Here is a 21,171-nt window from a genome sequence, read left to right on the forward strand (position 1 = left end):
TCAATGTTTAATAAACTTTCATTTTTTCTACAATTAAAATGACTTTTTAATATTTTCTTATTAATTCATGTATAATAGTCAATATTGAGGCTCCTGGATGAAATTCATAACTTATTTGCTGATAATTACGAGATTTCAAATATTTATATTTACTAATGTTTCTAACTAATCCGAGAAGACTTTTTGAGAAGTCTTCTACGTTAGATTTTCTAGAGTGTTAAGTAAATTTAATGTATGTTTTTAACTTTCAAAAGTGTTAAGTAACTTCAAGAATATCAAGTAATGTGGTTTAATGTGTCTTTTTAGATTATAAGATATATTTTTTTAACTTACATGAGATTTAAAATTTCAACTTTCACTTAAAATTCAAGTTTGATCTTTTCTGAATTTGACTAAATTTTCTTCTGAAGTCTTCTCTCTTAGTTATAGTAAATTTGACTAAAATTTTGTGTTGTTGTGTTTTATTATGAGTGGGTAGAATGGTTAAAAAAATTTCTTAGTATGTTGTATCAATAACTTCAATAATGTAAAGTAATTTTAGTAAAATATGAACATATTTACCAAATTATTTTGATTAACATCTCTTCAAGTTTACAAAATAATTCACAACTAAAATAGTGTACATACAAATCATAAAGCAGAGCATAAACAAAACTTTTACACATAGAGCTAGATATCATTCTTCAACATAGATAAGCATGGACTCCACTTGACGTCATTCCTTTGTACCACTTTGGGCAGAAGACTTCGGAAGACTTCCCGAAGGCTTTGTGGGACGTCTTCTGGCATAAAATACATTAGAAGACTTCTTGAGAAGTCTTCCAAGAGTCTTCCGAGAGTCCAAGAGTCCTCTGAGAAGTCTTCCAAAGTCTGACTCAAAACAGAAAAAGCTTCAAAAATAATTTTTTATGCTTAAATAATAAACAAAATAATCACTTAGGTTGAATCTATAACCTTTTCGAATCTAATATATAAACACAAAATACATATCCAAAATTTATACCACTTTGAGAAGAAAACTTTGGAAGACTTCCTGAAGACTTTGTGGGACGTCTTCTAGCATAAAATGCATTAGAAGACTTCCCAAGAAGTCTTCCGAGAGTCTTCCAAGTGTCTTCTGAAAAGTCTTCCAAAATCTGACTTAGATCTGAAAATTTTGCATATTCAAAAGCATTCAAATGGCTTAAAAACAGAAAAACTTCAAAAATATTTTTGTATGCTTAATAATAAATAAAACAGTCACATTATGTTGAATTTATAACTTTTTAGAATCAAATATATAAAACAAACAAAATACATATCCAAAATTTGTACCACTTTAGGCAGAAGACTTCGGAAGACTTCCTGAAGACTTTGTGGAAAGTCTTCTAGCATAAAATGCATTAGAAGACTTGCTAGAAGTCTTCCGAGAGTCTTCTGAGAAGTCTTTCAAAGTCTGTCTCAGATCTGAATATTCAAAAATATTCAAATGGTTTCAAAACAGAGAAAAACTTCAAAAATAAAATTTCGGATTAAATAATAAACAAAACAGTCAAATTAGGTTGAATCTATTGCCTTTTAGAATCTAATATATAAAACACACAATAATACATATCCAAAATTTATAGAACTACCTTTGAATAAGTGAAATATGAGAACCATGTAATGAAAATCATGCAAAAAAAGATAAATCAATGAGAAGACATAAGAAAAAAAACGAGAAATGATTTAAATTTTGGTGTTTTGATGTTCAAAGAGATTAGAGAGAGGTTAGAGAGTTTTAGAGTGAGAAACATTACATTTTTGTTGCAGCCATTTGAAATGAAGAAAGAGAATGTGTAAATTTTCTTTATATATGAAGACAAAAATTCCAATTAGGTTAAATATTTTCGATAGAGATTCTAGACCCTAAAATCAAATACAGGAGAAGACTTCTAAAAGACTTCCAGAAGACTTCGCTTTAGGCGGGAAACTTAAAGTCAACTAAAATTTAGGCGGGAATACGTCAGAAGACTTCCAGAAATCTTCTAGAATTCTTCCAAACTATAAACTAATCAAATAACTAACTAAATAGCAAATAACAATTCATTAAAGTTTAAATCAACTTATAAATCAATTTAATATACACAAAACTAAACACAAACAATACTATAACATATGTTACTAAACTCTAAGCCAAAGTCTTCTCGGAGTCATCCAGACCTTATAATCAAATAACTAAGCAAAAACTTTTCTTTAAACTTAAAAAATACTTATAAAGTGTTTAAAACAAGTTATTAGATAACCACTCAACACACATAGGTCAAACTAAAAAAAAAATATAAAATTTCAAAATCTAACCCTGAAATACCAACAATATTATATAATATGTTATCAAACCCTAAACCAAAGGCTATCATGATTCAATCTACATTAACTCATCTATGTTAAAAATAATTTAATTGTAGTAAAACTAATTTTCATCATTTCGAAATGTTTATTAATAAATGATTTTGATTTTTTTCTCTTTCAAAATATTTTTTTATAAAATTTATTAATTACATTTAAGATCTACTACATGGGAAAACTTCTCATAGAAGACTTCTAGAAGACTTCGATTTACGCAGGAAACCTAAATTTTTCTAAAATTTAGGCGGGAGCCCTGAATTCTACTAATATTTAGGCGGAAAGTGTCAGAAGACTTTCCAAGAAGTCTTCTGTGAGTCTTTCAGACCCTATAATCAAATAATTAAGAAAAAACACTTTCTTAAACTTTTTAGATACTTAGAAAGTGTTTAAATCAATTCATTAGATAGTCATTAAACGCATATAGTTCAAAAAAATTATAAAAGAATATAAGATTTCAAAATCTAACCCTAAAAATACCAACAATACTATAATATATATTACCAAACCCTAAACCAAGGACTATCATGAGTTAATGTACATTCACTCATCTATGTTAAAAATAATTAAATTTTAGTAAAACTAACAATTTATATCATTCAGAAATATTTATTATTACATGATTTCAATTTTTTCTATCAAAATATTTATTATAAAACTTTAAATTATTTTAAAAATCTACTGAAGAGAAGACTTCTCTGTAAGTCTTTTCACGCGGAGGGTTATAATAGTAAAATTCAATACATGTTTTTTGTTTGGTCATAAGGATGTTGTTGTAATTTCCCAAGCTTTTAGGGTTATTTTTGCATTTGATTGAATATGCGGTATACTTTTGTATTCAAAATCAAGTTTTGAGCCATTTTTTGCAATTTCCACAAATATATTTATGTTTTTATTTGATTAATTTTTTATTTTAAATTGTTGTATATCTTAAAATAAAAAATTTATAATAGAAAAATATTATTTCAAAATAACAACACAATATATATGAATTATCTTATTTTTTAAAAAAAATGATATTATTAATATAAAATTCGTTTTAAATTATGTAATAAAAATATATAAAATTCATTAAGACAACAACATAATATATAACAATTATTTTATTTCTTAAAAAGAATGTGATATTATTAATGCAAATTAGTTTTTAATTATAATATATATATATATATATATATATATATATATATATATATATATATATATATATATATATATATATATATATATATATTCATTAGGGTAAGCATGACATTAACTAGTCTAACTTTTAACTTGAGAACTCTGTTGCGAAAAATCACTTCCCAAATAATAGTATAGATAGATAAAATAATTTAGTAATAAAACTGTAAATAGTAATTCTTTAAAAACAAAGAAAATTTTATATATCTAAAATATAAGAAAAAATATTTTTCTACTTTTACTATATTGCTATAAAATTTGAGATAATATAATTTTAAAATATAAATTAAATTAACAAAATAAAATTATTGAATAATATATCAATAAAATAAAAATAGCCTTCCTAGGGAGAGTAATCTATATATTATTTGAGAAGTAGATTTGCTGATTTGTCATGTTCTTCATAACTTACATGTTAGTCGTCTAAAATATAATGCGCTAGACGACTTTCATGAAGTCTTCCAGACGAAGTCTTCTGACGAAGTCTTCTTCCATATCAAGTGGAGTCCAAGCTTGTCTTTGTAGAGGAATGATCTATATAGTTTTGTTTGTGGTATGTTTTGTGATTTGCATGTTTACTCTTTTAGTTGTGATTTTTTTGTAAAATCAGTAATAAAGTTTCCCAAGATGTAATACACGTGCTAACAATGTGTTTACACATTTACAAATCAATGAAATAATAAACTTCAATAGCTTTTTTTTTATCTTTGGATCTCCTATATGCAATAATAAACTCTAATGGCTTTCTTCTCATTTTAATAAACAAGAATGATGGTAGCCTCATATTGATACAACATTTTAAGAAGCATTTTAACCCTTCTTCCAACTCATAACAATAATCATCATTGGTGTCTATAACAATAATACTTAAGAGACGAAAACAAACAATAGTAACTAGTCAAAGCATATCACATTTTTTATAACTTTGTGTTGAAAAACTTAGTCAAATTCAGTAAAACTAAAGGAGAAAATATATTTTGAAAATATGAGTTTTACATATCTTGAAGTTACTTATCACTTTTAAAAATATAAGTTATTCAAAAACTAGCGTAGAAGATTTAAAAACTAGCGTAGAAGACTTCCATGGAAGTCTTCTCGGATCAGTTAGAAACTTTAATTAACGTGAATGTTGGTAACTTCATAAATATTACTCCCTCCGTTTTGTTTTATATGACATTTTGGAACAATGTTTTTGTTTTAATATATTTGACGTTCTCAGAAACCAATGTAAACTATCGTAATAAAAAACAATATTTGCCCAACATTTATTATATTACTCATGTGTTTTACGTTACAAGTCAATTAAAGAATGGCAAAAAAGATATTGGACTTAGTTTAATCTTTGTGTAAGTCTGTCTAACGTCATATAAAGAAAAACAGAGGGAGTACCCATTAAGTTATAAATTTCATTCAATAGCTCTAATATTGACTAATATACATGAATTAACAAAAAAGTATTAAAAAGTCTTTATAGGTTTATAGAAAATGAAAATTTATTAAATATTGACGCAGACGACTTCCACGGAGGTCGTCTAGTAGACTTCTACGAAGTCGTCCAATTAGGTTAGTTTTGCAATTGATCTTTAATCTAGACGACTTACATTGAAGTCGTCTATCTTTGTTTGTTAAAAACAAAATTCGATACGACTTCCATGTAAGTCGTCGACGAAAAACCGGTTAGTTTTGCATTTGAGCGGATTGTGTCAGAAATTTGACTTTTGCTGGACGACTTACATGTAAGTTGTCCAGTAGAAAATTAAAAAATCAATATTTTGTTATACCTAGACGACTTCCATGTAAGTCGTCTCAGGTTAGTTCTGCAATTGAAAAATAAAACAAAACAAAAAATATTATTTTTTTTCTAGACGACTTACACGGAAGTCGTCCATCCGACGACTTACACGGAAGTCGTCCGTCCGACGACTTACACGGAAGTCGTCCGTCCGACGACTTACACGGAAGTCGTCCAAGATAATCAAGGTTTGACCAGAATCTCGGAATAAAATCATGGACGACATGTAAGTCGTCCAGAAAAAGTCAAATTTCTGACACAATCCAGTCAAATGCAAAACTAACCCGTTTACCTTAGACGACTTACATGGAAGTCGTCTCAAATTTTTTTTTAAAAAACAAAGATGGACGACTTCCATGTAAATCGTCTAGAAAAACACATTTAAATGTCAATTGCAAAACAAACATTTGCATTGACCAGAAGACTTCCATGTAAGTCGTCTGCTACTCTCTGGACGAACAAATACGAAAAAAAAAATTCATAGTTTCAACCTGAGATAACTTGTTTAACACACAAAAGTCTTCTCCAAGCACCCAAAATCTCAGACAAAAGTGACCCACCAAGAATCATAAGTTTCAATGGCTTTATGAACCATAAAAATTTTAGAATCAAAATCTTGAGTTTTTTTTAGATGAAAATGGAGAGAAAGTAAAGAGATGTTGTTTTTAGTTCATAAGAATTGAGAAAGAAAGAATGTAAATAGATTTTTAGGTGCATTAAGAGCTTCAATTTGATTGTCTATGGTGGTTGGTGTATTGATGGCAATGACAATCTTGTGAATACTTGAGGAAGATGAGGGTGATAGAGTAAAAATGCCATTTTCGAAAAGAAAAAAAAATTAATGGCATTTTCGTGAATAATATGGACTTGTGGGGTGAATAAGACAAAAGAAAAATCCAAAAAAGAACATGAGTTAATTTTAGGTTTGACTTTAAGTTTTGAGTCAATTTTGCAAAAACTCCATTATTAATTTTAATAAATAATTTTAATGATAATTTATCATTATCATGAAAATAATTAAAATACATATCACATAAGATAGAATGAATCATCTATCTTTTAAAATAATTTTCTTATGAAAATCAAAATCATTCATTGTGATAATTTCTGGAAAAAAAAATCGCAAAAAATTCAAATATAAATCGAATATCCTTTTCAAATAATTAGATTATATTTTTAATATATAATTACCCTAAATATAAAAATTGAATTTCATTAATTTGAAAATCATCATTATCTAAAAAACTATATTATGTTATCGAAAAATATTTTATATCATAATATTTTTAAAATAAATATAAATCTATGTATATAGTTTTATGTATATTGGACATTTCAAGTTTGTTTTAATAATAAAATATTTTTTATTAAAATATTTTTTTATCATATATAAAATTTAATATTTAATCAATTATTAAATATTTTAAAAGCATGAAAACAATTTATTCTGATAGTTTTTCAATTGATAATATATTTATTTACAATTTTTTGTAAAATTATTAAACCCGCAATTGCAGACAAAACACCTAATCATCTAGTATTATAAAATGAAACCAATTAAAATGCTAAATCTTTGTAGTCTGTACAACAAAAACAATTTTCTTTCAAAAAGTATTTAACCAAGTTATCTCGCAGTGTACAGTTTGAATTTATATGACTACATTGAACCTAAGTCTCATTTCCCACACACGGGTTCGACTTCCCCTTGCAACAAATATCTTTTACAAAAAGCAAACTTCGTTTTCTAATAGTAAAAATGAATGTACATATAACCTTTTGCCCAACTGTTTATCTTTTTCTTTGTTGGGTTTGGAAACTGAAGCTAAGAAGAAGGTTTAACGCCGAATGTGTTCTTACAATCTTCACATCTACATTTTATGGAACAGCCCGCATCGCCCTTCAAAGAAAAACATCATATACCAAATTAGAGGAAAGTTAATCAAATAGTTTTTATTAGAAGAAGAAAGAAAAATGAAAAAAACCTGAAAGCATTCACAGTATTTCTTCGAACAGTTTGATTTCTTGCAGTTGCAGCCACGTCTATGGCGGCCAGAAGCTGGAGTTTTGCTAGCATCGCCCTCCTGTGTGTCATTACAGTTTATTATCCTTTCAGACAAAGAATGATGGGGAGCATTAAAGAGGATGGATCTTACCCTGGTTTCTTGAACTGAATCTGAGCTTCTACCGATGATTTTAGGAGTAAATGCAAGTGGGTCCCGAGACTCGATGTTTTCGCGACTAGCCCAGATGGTATCGTTATGAATAGGTATGTTGTGGCAATATAAACATGAGCATGGTGGCTCTGTAGAACAATAGACTCCAGCAGCAAAGCATTCACACTTACTGCACATAAAAATATCAAGAGAGAATCAATACACCAAACTTTTTGATGAAGAGCCTAAAAGATCACAGACAAGTGGAATTATGTATAGCTTACAGTTGCAAACACTTGGACTTTTTGCATTTGCATCGCTTACGTGACTCTCCTTCTCCAGCTTCCAACTTTAGCCCCCGTGTGTTTAGTACAATGCAGAAAGGTTACTAAAACAGAGAAGAAGATTCTATCAAGTAAGGTAATTACAGGGGTCTGCTGAGTTCGTGACTTAAGTTGCTTCAGTACTGCTGCCGATACACCTCCTCCTTGATGATTCCCTTGATCCATCTCACTGTTTCAGGACAGGATAAGAAGGGACAGCAAATATGCATGCAAAGAAAAAATTTAAGCAGAGACAATTTTTTACCCATTATAGGTTGTTCCTGGTTGGGATGTCTCAGTGTTCATTGGATTCGGTTGCTTCATTTGAATTTGCTGCTCCTTCGCTTTATCTTGTTGCGCCTATATATCAAAGCCACATGTCAGTTACCAAAACAAAAAAAAATATCTCCAGTTGATAGATAAGCCAAGCCACCTCTATATAATACTCAGAAGGGTTCCAGTTTATGAAGTTAAACACTCTCTCTACATCTTCATCATCTAGGGCTCCCACATCTCCAAACGGGTCCATGTCAGCCCACATCTCATAACGCTTCCATGTCATCCATAAGAATGATGAGAATAAAATGGATCCAGAGGGAATGCATGAGGAACTTAAGAATCATACCAGTTGGTTTGCATCATAACCATACATCATTGGCCCTTTTGGCATGTTACGAGTTATAGCTACTCTTTCGACAGGGGTATACGTTGACGGCTGTGAGTTGGATGGTCACAAAAAAGGAAGTTGTTGCTCAATCATCTCACAAACTGAAAAATATACTAACATGGACCACAACACAGGATTCACATAAAAGTACCTGCTGTGATTGAAAAGGATCTTGTTGGTGAGAAGAAGATTGCTGTCCTTGCGGCATGTTGATAAGCTACAGACCAAAAACAGCAACGGAAAAAATGGAAAATCAGAAAGATGCTTGGCAGCCAAAAGCTGTTAGGATAACACAACACACATTAATCTTGCAGAGTTTTCAAAGGACAAGTAGCAGCCTACAAGGACAGACGTATTGATCCAATTTACCAACTAACGAGCACATAAAAATTAGATGCAGCTGTGGAAGTTTTCACCCGAAAAAATTAAAGAATTCAGCTCAACAGATGCACACCAAAGTATTAAAATTTGGAAACTTTTCTGAAAAAGGAGATTTGAACAGTCATCAAGAAAGGTAATTACAGGGGTCTGCTGAATGCTTGACTGAATTGCTGCCGAAACACCTCCTTGATGCGCCTAATTATCAAAACCACAGGTCAGTTACCAAATAAAAAAAATATCTCCAGATGGTAAATAAGCCCACCTCTGCAGCAGACTCCGAATGCTTCTCATTCGTACTAGCAACGAAGAAGGCCCAGAACACAGACCACCACTGAGAAAGATACCCACCAGGAGTATCAATTGCTACATCATTCACAAGAACACCAACGAGTCAATCACTTAGCTTAATGAAACAAAAAAAAAACAGCTTGAATCAGAACAATCAAAAGAAGCCAACAGGACAAAAACATACCAACAGGATCCATAGAGACTTTCACTTCAGTCATGAACGAGTAAGCAGTGTAATGCAGTTTCTTCTTCACCAGATAATCATATATGTAAACGTTAAGCTCATACTCTACAGCAGAGTCTAAAAGCTTCTCTTTCGTCTTAGCATTGTAGATGTCCAAGAACATAGACCACCTCTCGAACAGAAACCCACCAGGAGTATCAATTGCTACGTCATTCACACAAACACAACTAAATAAAGAGCCAATTCCCATTGAACAAGAAACGGCTTCACATAGACTTCAGAAGTGGATTTTTACCAACGTGATCCGGAGAGACTTTCCTTTCAGTCATGAACGAGTTAGCAGTGTTATGCAGTTTCTTTTTCACCAGATGATCATATATGTAAACGTCAAGCCTACACCCACCCAACAAAAGGGAAAGTGATATCAAATTAAAAAAAAGGTTATAACTTTCCACGAAGAATTCAATTTCAGATTCACTTACATCTTATCAGCTTCCCAATTACTCTGCGCCATGATAGCTTCAGCCCAAAGATAAGCGAGTCAAATCTTGAATTGACTTCAGAGTTTCGATTGTTTGATGATAAAGAAACCAACCGCCTAAACAATTCCGAACCCTAATTCGATCTTCTTCTTCAAAGTCGATAGCTTTAGAGACCAAGCATTGACGCTACTGCATATACAGAGAAGAATTAAAATGAGAATCGGGGGTTAACGCGAACGCGAACACGAACACAGAAGTAATCTAATTGATAATTTGAAAGCTCACAGTTTACTTGAGCGAAAAGAAACGAAATTGAGAATCTTGGGCTTGGAGAGATTCCAGTGAACTGTTTTCGCGAGAGAGAAAGAGAGAAGGAGAGGGAGGGAGAGGTTTTGAACAGTTTTGGAGATCTTTAAGAGGTTCGGCTCATTTAATGGGCCTTGATGTTTGGAGCTGTAAGCTCCTTAATAGGCCTAATATTGGTTTCTGTTATTTATTATTTAACCACGTGAACCCGGTCGTTTTATGTATTAAAGCATCTACCACCAGGTATGCATGTTTATTTGGAGTTTTCACCAAAAAAAATAATACTGTAACATATTCTGATTAAATATTTGTTGTTAAAAAAAAATTCTGATTAGATATTTAAATCTAACGAAAAAACAGACCTGTTTAACTTCATTTTCTCGAAAAATTGCGTCTTTTCTTCGAAAACTCCATATGTCTCTCTTTCCTATATTCCCTTTTGAACATTTCCTATTCTCTTACAAAATCTGGTTATACGGTTATACATATCAATAAACTCAGGTACAGATGGAGAAGCTCTTAAATAATTTGATGTCAAAGACTTTCTTGATCAGTTTATTATGTTGCTCAATGAGGAAAGACAAGTAGCAAGCATGCAGCAACTAGTTTTTATGATCTCCTCTTGGGTCATCTTTAAAGTAAATTTAGATGAGTCAGGAAGCACATATGTGAGACTTGTATATGGTTTCTAGTTAGAGATATCTATTGTTATTCAAACGTGGATTTTCAAAAACGCTTTAAAATTCATCAGAACTTTTAAACTTGTCAATAAATAAAAAATATTCAGAAACCCACTGTTACTGAATAAAATTTAAATTGTGGATTTTAGAATGATTTAAAAGGGATGCATTGAATCAAAGGCTTCAAGAGATTTTGGGATTTTGTTAAAATCTCATGTTATTCAATTAGTGATTTTAAAAACTTTTTTCAAATCAAATGTTATACAATATGGATTTTGTGCAAAGACATTAAAACTCACTTGTAATCTCCTCTTATTCAACAAACAATTTGTAAAACCTAAATCAACTTCATTGTTATTCAATTATAAACAATATTTAAAAATTGTGATAAAGACTTTAGAAGAATACATTCAATATTATTTAAAATAATTCCTCCAAAGGTGAATGATCAACGTTGATGGATGGCGAGGTTTTTTTTGCGGCAAGCTTCCATGGCTGCATCGAAATCCCACTTGAACCCTTGGAGGTAAAAAAGTGATTCTTCTGTACACACTCCAAAATTATCGCATATTTCTTTTACATAATCATGAGCCATTGTATCGTCTCTCTCTTGGCGCAACGTACTTTCTTCAAGAATCTGTGCAACTGAGTATAATTTTTCTAAATAACGACTAACAAGCGCCGTTTTATATAAGACCATATTTAAAGATTATATGCGTCTATGCACCCAAACCCAACCATAATTAATCTAATGCCCTTCCTCATGTGCTTAGGTTTTCCATTCCAATTGTACTTCAGTTGTAGGCAAACAGTAAGCCTAGGATTTGTGTCAGTGGTGAAAAAGTTAAACCACCTCTATAAACTATTTAGTAGCATATGTTATGTGAACCACTATACATGAATCAATACACTTCTATATTGTATCAAACAATATCACTTTCCTCTTTCTCTGATTCCTCGGTTTGGGAAGAACCGACTGGGAAATGATTCTAATCATATTGTAAAAGAATCAGAAACATGTAAAACCCGAACCGGTAAAGGTGATTAACCCTTTTCTTTTGTCAAAGTCGATGTCATTCCACGCCCACACAGGAAACCATATGAGGAAGGTCAAGTGATGTGCTCTTATCCTCCGTTATTTAACTTTTCATCTTATTTACTAGTTGAGACTTTTTTTATGCTTGGGTGTATCTTGTATTTGTTAAAGGGTTCTTCCCATATTGCCTCATACATCAACACATGTCTTTGTAGTTTGATGTGAAACCCGCTAAATTTTTGAGTTATACAGTGTCTAAGATATGCAACACTCGTCTACTACAAAGTTTACCGATAACACAAATTAGTTTCAGCTAACATAATGTGTACCCTCTAATTTTGATAGTTATGCATTGTCTAAGATATGCAACATTCGCCAACTATAAATTTAACGGTTAATAATTATTGGATATGTAACATAACACATGCAACACTCAGTAGATGCTGTTCTACACCTTGAACTTAGTAGATGCTGTTGGATGTTTTGACACAATACTTTAGCTCTGATGTTCGTGATGATGGCGAGACATTGTTCCAGGCAGAAAAAGGAAACACTAGTGCAGTCGTATGGTGGAACAAGCTCTCGAAACGTGTCAAAGAGCCCGCGAGATGTGTTTTGAACTTGTTTAAATGTCTTAGATAACTTAAAACTTGGATGTTCGATGTTTGTTGCTTAAAGTGTCTTGGTTTAGAGTTTAGACTATTAGAATATTAAGTATTAATATGTAAAAAAGAAATATTTGGATAACTGAGTCTTTTTAGTATTATTAAGAAAACTATTCTTTTTTTAAATAAACATGTCTAGAACTTAAAACATATTTAGCACATGTTTTAAAAAAGTTATTTAAAAACTTCATTAATTTAAAACGTGAGTCCGTTATATACTACAATAAATTAGACACCTAAAACATTTGGTATTTTGGATAAAATATCGAATAATTAAGATAATTCAAATAAAAATCTTAGATTTTTGGATTATTTTGGATATTTCGGATGAAACTATCTGGATACTTTTGGGGTAGATCAGATATTTTATACTAATTTAATTTTCTTCAAATAATTATGGATATTTTTAATAGATTTTAAGTTATAAATATATATATATATATATATATATATATATAGTTATGTTATATGTATACATAATTAATATTGTATTATATTCGGGTATTCGTTGGGTTCTGATTCGGTTCAGTTATTTTGAATATAGAAATATAGTAAAGGGTATTTGAGAGTTTCGATCTGATTTTGATTTTAGACATTTTGGTTCGGTTATTTTTGGTTTTGTTTTTTTTTTGTCCAGGCCTGTGAACAATAGGCAGATCATACACTTAAAATTTACAACAAAAAAAGATCCCAACCAAGTTCGCTTCTGCTATGTCTTCTGCTATGTTTGAAAATGTATTAATATTTACAACCTTGGGATTAATATTCCATCGAACTGAATTGAACAAGATATCCGCTTCCGGTTCATATCCGGTTTTGAATTTGGTTTAGATTGAAAACATTTTAAAATATTGTGGTTATCGATTTGGTAGTCGGTTAGGTTGGTTTTCATGAATTTCTTTTATCCAATCTTTAAACCAAATTAACCCAATTTAACTGTAACTAACCAAGTTTTATTACAAGTTTAAATCAAAATCCAAAATATCGGTTCAATAAAATAAATTAAAATACCAAAATAACCAAGAACTGAACCAAACTAATATCTTCAGTGAGGCTTTGGACGATCCGATTTAACCGAAACCAAAGCTTTTGAATAATTGTTATTATTTTTATTTCCCACAACCAGAGAAAAAAAAACATTTGAAATCGAAGTTATCACCGGAAAGCTTGTGGAGAAATGTCGATGGGAAGCGACTCGACGTGGGTGGGGAAGAAACCGATCAGGCGCATCGGCGGATTCTCTGATGCTCTCTCCATCGCCTCCGATCTCGGTTACGCCGTCGCTCCTCCTCCCTCGCAGGTAACTCACCAATCTATCAAATCTTCAGTTTAAATCTGATCAGCATCGGAACTAGGTTTCACATTACTTCGATTAGCCAAGGTTAGTATCTACTATTGATGTTTCTGTTAGATTGATTTGGAGAACAAAGGGTTTGAGATCTGTAGTTTTCTTACAGAGCTCAGTGTTGTAAGTATTGAATCTCAATCTGTCATGAACTAGAGAGACAATGAATGGTTGTTTTGTATAATCAATTAGCTACATTTGTGATCATTCATTTTCAGATGTTTAGAAATATTTTTTTTATCCGGGGCAAAACTATAAACAATTGATAATATCTTTACAAATTTGAATAATCAATAGGGGAAATTTTAAAATTATGTACAGAACTATAATTAGTATTAACAAAATTCATGGTGGGCAGCTGCCCCCACCCTTATACAACATGGCTTCAGCTAACATTATGCTAAGTAGTAACGCAAACTGTGCTCAAATAAATTTCGAGTGTAGGAAGAATTACAAAGCTTGGCGTCTTCAAATGGCGAAAAGGGTGATGATTTGATAAGGGTGTTGCGAGAGTTATCTGCTGTGCAAAGGAAAATTGCTGATTTTCAGGTGGAGCTTCAAGGGAGGAAGGTAGGTAAACCATCTTTCAGGGGTTGCATGCCTGAATATTGTATATGTAACAAGTTTTGTTAAATGCTTTGTATCTAAACATCTTTGTTGTCGAATATCAGGATGATAAGAATGTGGCACATTTGACTCATGTGAGTGAAATGCAAAAGAAGATCGAGACACTATCAAGGATTACTCAAATATTGAAAGATGTTATACAAAATAAGGTACATACTTTCTCTGTTAAAAGGGTTTCTATCTTTCCAGTTCATTTAGCTCTCTCTTCTGCTTTTAAGTGATATCCCTTTTAGTCACTGAATACTTTATCATTCTGAAAATTTGAGAAATCGGAGTTCTTGCTTAAGATGTTTTGGCAACATTAGCTCCTGTGGAATGTCCTAAGACTGTTTTATCTTTTCAGCCATTTTTGGCACCTCAAGTTGAAGTCCCTTTACATCATTTTTCCCTGTTTATATGACAGGATCGCATCATTGCTCGTCTCCAACAGCCTTATTCACTAGATTGTATTCCAGTTGAAGCAGAATATCAGGTGACTCATGTTATTTAATAGTCTTAGCCACTTTGGAGATCATGTAAACCTTAATTCATATCTGAATTCATGTCATTTGAGTAGTATCTGATAGCTTTGTTCTGCTTTGTTATTTCAGAAACAATTTTCAGAGTTGCTAATGAAAGCCGCCAGTGATTATGGCGCCTTAACAGCATCAGTGTCTGATTTTCAGTGGAGCCAAAACTTTAAAGAACCTCCTTCAGTCTGGGGGGTATGCTTTTACTCTCCTTTTACATCCATCTTTGGTTTTTCCCCGTTATAACTTTTCAGACATAACTATATATGTTTCGTTGCATATCTTTCTTATACTCGTCAGTTAAGAGTCTTGTACAATGTTCATAGTTTAAGAGGAAAGCTCTGTACTAGTCACACTGTGTTATGCTTTCCTGTAAACTTTATATAATTTATAATACATCGCCTAATGATTTTGCTTAGTATAAGAGACCAATTGTGATCGTCAGGGCAAAGAATTAGATTTCTCTGTAGTTATCTTGCTGTACCAACAGATAAAGAGATTAACAATTGTATGGAATGTTGATAAACAGTTGATGCTTTGGTTTTGCATGTTATGATCTCACTCTCTTCACAATTTTCACCCCAGGAAATGCTGCGTCCGATACCAGTGGCACTAGCGTCATGCACGAGATTCTTCGAGGCCATGACTGCGATGAGAGAATCATTCGCGACTCTTCAAGACCTTCGAGTTGGTAACTCTGCAGCTTCTTTACCAACAACACCAGGAAGTAGCGAAACGCCACATAGAGACTCAGATTGCGTGACTCCACCTCAAGGGAGAACAGATTTAAGCTTCGACGACTTAGCTGTTCAGGCCACAAGGAGACAAATCCCTGATCAAAATGAAGCTGAAGGCGAAGAAGATGGTAATGGCAATGAGAATGCTCAACTTGACCGGAGACTATCATGGCCTCCTTCGGTTAAGAAGAGTGGTGTTTAAGCATGCGGTATTGCTTTTGCTTGAGGTTCTTAATATCGATTGTGTTTTTGTTCTATCAATATTTGTGTCTTTTATGGATTTGAAAATCTTTGGTGAAACTTGAAAGTAGATTAAAAATAGTGTTTATTATATTCAACCTTGGTTTTACAATTCTATGTATAACTAAATGTTTCTAGTTTTCACATTTTCTCATGTGGAAAAGAGTGGTGTTTTTGACGTGACCAACTACGTAATATATCATATTTATCGTGTAGTAAGTTTGTATTTTCTTAATGTACTAGATTAAGATCCGCGCGGAATAAACATTATATATAAAAATTATTTTATGTATTATATGTTCTTACATATTATGAAATAATAAATATATATTGAATAATTAAAAGTCAATAACTATTACATATATAATTAAATTGGTGCGAACATATAAATCAATTTTATTAATCCAAACATTTTTTAAAAAAAATTGATAGAATATGTAATTAAATTTAAATGATATTAACATACATAGTATATTTTTAATATTAATGTCTATTTTATTTTATTTTATTTTATTTAAATGATGCTTTCTACTCATATGTTTTTTTATCATGTGTATTTTAAATAGCAAAAACTTTAAATTACTGATAACAAAATTTTCATTGTGGGATTAATAATTTTAGTAATTGATAATTTCAAAAAATTTATCAATGTTAGTTCAAAACTTTTATAAAAAAAAATTATTCAAAGTAAATTTTGAAAATAAAATATTTATTTATTCAATATGGTTTATAGTTTAATTTAGAATGATATATATACATATATATTTTAAATCTTAATGATTAATTAAATTAGACTTTTACTTATATGATTTTGTAATCATTTGTATTTTGTCATAACAATAATTTTAAACCATGGATCGCAAAATTTGAATGTGAGGCTTTTAACAATTTTAATAATTTATAGTCATTTTTAAAAATTCAAAATATAAAATATACAGAAAAATCTAAATTTTTATAATATGGTTATTGTGTTTTTTTTAAATTATTTTAATAGTTTTAAATTAAACAAATTTGATAGAAGATACATTTTTTTTATCAGATCTTTATTATTCAAAATCATTAATTGTCATATATATTTTACCAACATTAGGCAATTCCATAATCTTTATTTAAGAAAATAATAAATGACATTAATAATGAATTTATGGTTAGTTTAATAAAAAGCTTATTATATAATTAGATGGATCAACCTATTTCTCTAATAATTCTAAGAATCATCCTAGTGATGATATATGGCTACAAAAAGAAGTCGTAATGTTTCACAAATAATATATAGGGGATATGAAATATCCTAAACATCAATTTTAAACAGAGGAAATACATATTTTGAAGTTTTCACACATATTTATATTAAATTTAGATTCTAAATATATTCTTTTTGTGATTGGCTATTTCTATAACTTTTAGTTAATAAACATTTAGTAAACATAATTACTTTTTGAACTTTTAAATTTCCCTTTACTGTTTAGCAATAATGTATTGAAAAATAAAAAAAATATATTTTGGAAACAATTTTTTAAAAAACATTAATTATTTTAATGGAGGGGGGTATATATGAATTGTAAATTGATTTGATATATTTAGTCTTTGAATAATCAACTTGTGTTTCAACAAGATAATTTAAAAGTAGTATCAACTAGAGTCAATTGATGATATGGTTGACATATAATTATAAAAATTTCAAACGTCTTTCTTTCATAGATTTAAGAACTTTTATAGTGGAGAACCGTAAATATAATTGAATACTAGTCTATAAATTAAACTCACCAACTCCAATGGTCTAAGATCTGGTATTGTCTGAGTGTAGACCATGAATTTAAGACCAAATTTAATTGAGAACAACACCTAATCATGTTTTACCAACCTCGTTGTGTAGCTCGTTTTATTTCATGTTTGTTAAAATTTGTACTCTGCAATCACCATACAAGAATTATGCATATACGTTTTTAGTCAACCGAATTATGCATTGACTAGTATGATAAAATTACATGTTTACATTAATTTCTTTGTTACAATGCTGGAGAAGGCATGCATATTTTCACTTCTCACTTTATCCATCACATAACATTAACAAAATGTAAAAAAATTGTGCATTGTTATCACTTCAAAATAGCACTAAACCTCACCTCATTCATGTTATCATTTTTTTTATCAACAGCATATTCTCAAATATATCTCATTTATTCGAATCTTTAGAAAATGATTTTAGATAAGAAAATCTTCTAAAAACGACAATTTTTAATTAGAGATTATTTGTCGCAATTTTTTTTTTGTCAGAATCGTTATTGAATGTCATTTAAGTTTTCTCTTTGTCTCTCTCAATTTCACTATCTCTTCTTTTTTCTTTAGTTTTTATCAGTAAAATTCTTATCACCTAAGTATTCATTGTTTACTTCAATTGTATGACATCAGAAACCATCCTAACATCAATGAATATGCGCAATAAAAGAAACATACACTCATTGTTGCTGACTAACTCGTAAAAAACACCACTTAAACTTCAAGCTTTGATATCTTCTCATCAACAACATAATTCATGGGATGTAATGACGACAACAAAAACGCCAAAGGAAGCAAGGCCTAGGTAAAAGGTTACTGGTGCTATATAATATATCACCAGGAAAACTATACCAAAGCCAAATACAATGGATGATGCCTCAACAATCCGAACCGTGAAAGTAGAGAAAGAACGGAAGACAATATGTATAAATATGTCAATGAACAGAAAATAAAAGGATCACCTTAGTAAAGTCTTCAAGGAAACTGAGAATCACTTTCAGATAATCTTCGACTTGAAAGATAGTTACGCATTTTTGTGTGCATTAATCGCAAACCAAATAGGTAAAAAGGCAGAGCCGCAGCCGTGATAAACTTTTTTTTTTTGGAACTCAAACATTCATTCAATCTTAAAGTTATACGGTGAAGCCGCTCGATACAAGGTTTAAAGCTTGTTTAGCAAGAAGATCAGCCTCAGAGTTGCCAGCTCGAGGGATCCAAACAAAAGATACAGAAGTAAAGAAATTACAGGCGATTCTGATATCAGCAATAGTACCATAAATCCCTGGAGGTTCCACCATGGAATTTAAAGCCTTGATAAGTTGAGAAGAGTCCGATTCAAAGCTGACGTACTGGATCCCCAGTTCCTCACACATCACCACTGCTTTTCGCATTGCCAATCCTTCCGCCACGAGCGGTGAGCTCACGAGTCTGTTTGACTCTTGGAAGCGAAGAAAGCCCTCTGTTTTCTTGATGATCCATCCCAGTCCCGCGTTCTTTGTCGTCCCATTCCAAGCTGCGTCCGTTTGGATCACCACTGTGAGAGGTGAGATGTTTGCTGGTCTGCGAACCAGAGGGGGCCTATGGACTTCCTTGCATTGTGCATTCAACCACTCTCTGACCGCTACCACCGCTTTTGTAATCACTTCATCCGGAGAACTGAGTTTGTTGCTGAAGATGATTCTGTTGCGCGCTGTCCAGAGGGACTATATGATCCATGGCGCAAGCTGTCCCGCAACGATCCCCACTGGGGGTAGACAAGGTACCTCAATCAATCTCATCCGGTCAGTTTCCAAATCTACTAATCCACTCCTATCAACTCTCTTTGCAAATGGAACATCTTTCCAGACTCTCTCCGCAAATTCATATTGAAATAGAAGATGATTAATAGATTCGAGTTCACCGCATCTTTTGCACAAAGGGTTGATCTGAGCCTGACGGTGTAGCAGTGTTTCTCCCACTGGGAGGGCGCCTCTAATGGCCTTCCAAACCAGCATTTGAACTTTGGGGGCTGTTTTCAAGTTTCATACTCCTTTGTTCCAGTTAAATTGTAAGCATATACCGCAGCCGTGATAAACAATATCATCTTATGGCATGTTTTAATATAAATGGACCACCTGTAAATACAAAGTAAAGAAAAAGCTCATTATAAATTATATATTAATTTTCAATCATAGATTCTAGTTCGAAAGTCCAAATCTTAATCCATAAAACTAAACAACAAATAATAAATACCAACACTAAATCAAATTTCTAAAACTAAATCTTAAACCCTAACTCATAAAACTAAAATTCCTAACCCAGCTTAAACTACAAACTAAATCATGTATTTTCTTAACGTTTACTAAATCTTATACAAAATAGTTTGACTTTATCTAATTTTATCTCTAATTCATTGGCATGGTTCAGCTGTTTGTGTTATCAAGCTACTAATGCCTTTGTTTCATATTGCTTTTAGCAACATTATCTATTTTCTTTTAAACAAGATTTAAATTTGTTTGTCCATTGTGCATAACTTTTCTACTTACACAGTTGGAATATGGTGAATTTATATATATGTAATGTAGTTGAAATCTTTCATGGATATTATAAGTTACAATTTTCAGTGATAATTTTGGAAATATATAAATTTGATTATTTCTTGCTCACAATAGGTAGATGCATATGTGATGTGTGCTATCTACTTATAGTTGTGGCGTGAACTGATGCTGCAAAATGTTTCATTTTGTTTTCATAGATATTCAAAATTACTAGTATTGTGCTAATTTGATTTTGTTTGGCTAGTAATTTGATTTCTTTTAGAGAGAATGTAGATCTATATATTTATATCATCAATAAAGCTGAGATTCACATACTTCATTTTTATATGTACTAATTTATGGGATTAGGTATATGCTTACAATTTATGGGATTATGTAAATTATTAATTTTTTACCCGTTCTTAAATAAATCTTACGTAATTCAGTTGGTTGATGCCATGTATTTTTAAAGTCGAGAGAATTTGAATCTTCTAAGACTTTTTTTACTAATTTTTTATTTCTTTTTAAAAAACTACTAACTTGTAAATTTCGTAGAGTTTTTTTGCTTTCAATCCAGCACTTTTCGAACCTGCGTAAGAATTGTATATACTCGCATAGAGGAGAAATACAAAAGTCAAAACCCAAACCACATGAATATAGATCACCCCTTTTAAAAATAATCGATTCAGAATCAGAACTATAGAGACTGGATCAGTCCGATTGATATAGCTACATGACATCCTTCAACTATTCCAAGTTATTTTATCTGAATGTCTATTACATGAAATCAAATAAGTAGTTAAACATTGGTGATCGATCTCAAAATTCCTATGAACAACACACATTTTTGTTGTTTAGTAATGTAATAATGCAAGTAACGTGATTCTGCAATAATGGCATTTACATAGGTCTATA

At 31.1% G+C, this 21,171-nt stretch overlaps 2 protein-coding genes across 3 annotated transcripts; one reads left to right on the forward strand and one right to left on the reverse strand.

Moving 5' to 3' along the window:
* Nucleotides 1-6,919: 6,919 nt before the first annotated feature.
* Nucleotides 6,920-11,006, reverse strand: LOC106385373. 2 transcript variants are annotated; one of them, XM_022698997.2, is made up of 15 exons: nucleotides 10,109-11,006; nucleotides 9,817-10,005; nucleotides 9,630-9,727; nucleotides 9,335-9,538; nucleotides 9,125-9,225; nucleotides 9,004-9,057; nucleotides 8,633-8,698; nucleotides 8,440-8,529; nucleotides 8,248-8,364; nucleotides 8,080-8,174; nucleotides 7,920-8,004; nucleotides 7,776-7,840; nucleotides 7,492-7,681; nucleotides 7,321-7,419; nucleotides 6,920-7,235 (listed from the first exon to the last, which is right to left on the reverse strand). In XM_022698997.2, exons 2-15 carry the CDS (start codon nucleotides 9,846-9,848, stop codon nucleotides 7,161-7,163), a joined length of 1,371 nt encoding a protein of 456 aa, XP_022554718.1. In that variant the 5' UTR covers nucleotides 9,849-10,005; nucleotides 10,109-11,006; the 3' UTR covers nucleotides 6,920-7,160. The 2 variants fall into 2 exon arrangements, with proteins under 2 accessions (XP_022554718.1, XP_013680755.1); XM_013825301.3 differs by having other exon boundaries at nucleotides 10,102-11,006.
* A 2,556-nt stretch (nucleotides 11,007-13,562) lies between these two features.
* On the forward strand, nucleotides 13,563-16,176 carry LOC106388006 (AUGMIN subunit 2-like). Its single transcript, XM_013827966.3, has 6 exons — nucleotides 13,563-13,803; nucleotides 14,293-14,418; nucleotides 14,520-14,624; nucleotides 14,879-14,947; nucleotides 15,066-15,179; nucleotides 15,570-16,176. Exons 1-6 carry the CDS (start codon nucleotides 13,681-13,683, stop codon nucleotides 15,921-15,923), a joined length of 891 nt encoding a protein of 296 aa, XP_013683420.1. The 5' UTR covers nucleotides 13,563-13,680; the 3' UTR covers nucleotides 15,924-16,176.
* Nucleotides 16,177-21,171: the final 4,995 nt, after the last annotated feature.

The sequence above is a fragment of the Brassica napus genome, chromosome C3 (genome assembly GCF_020379485.1).
Source record: "Brassica napus cultivar Da-Ae chromosome C3, Da-Ae, whole genome shotgun sequence".
Taxonomy (NCBI): Eukaryota; Viridiplantae; Streptophyta; class Magnoliopsida; order Brassicales; family Brassicaceae; genus Brassica; species Brassica napus.

Excerpts from the sequence above, each read along its gene's own strand:
- LOC106388006 (XM_013827966.3), top strand. The coding sequence starts at position 13,681 with ATGTCGATGGGAAGCGACTCGACGTGGGTGGGGAAGAAACCGATCAGG. Across the intron at positions 14,419-14,519 it reads TGGAGCTTCAAGGGAGGAAG|GATGATAAGAATGTGGCACA; the intron begins GTAGGTAAACCA and ends GTCGAATATCAG. Across the intron at positions 15,180-15,569 it reads AACCTCCTTCAGTCTGGGGG|GAAATGCTGCGTCCGATACC; the intron begins GTATGCTTTTAC and ends TTTTCACCCCAG.
- LOC106385373 (XM_022698997.2), bottom strand. The coding sequence starts at position 9,848 with ATGGCGCAGAGTAATTGGGAAGCTGATAAGAT. Across the intron at positions 8,365-8,439 it reads GTTATGATGCAAACCAACTG|CGTTATGAGATGTGGGCTGA; the intron begins GTATGATTCTTA and ends ATGACATGGAAG. Across the intron at positions 7,841-7,919 it reads CACGAACTCAGCAGACCCCT|TTGGAAGCTGGAGAAGGAGA; the intron begins GTAATTACCTTA and ends CGGGGGCTAAAG.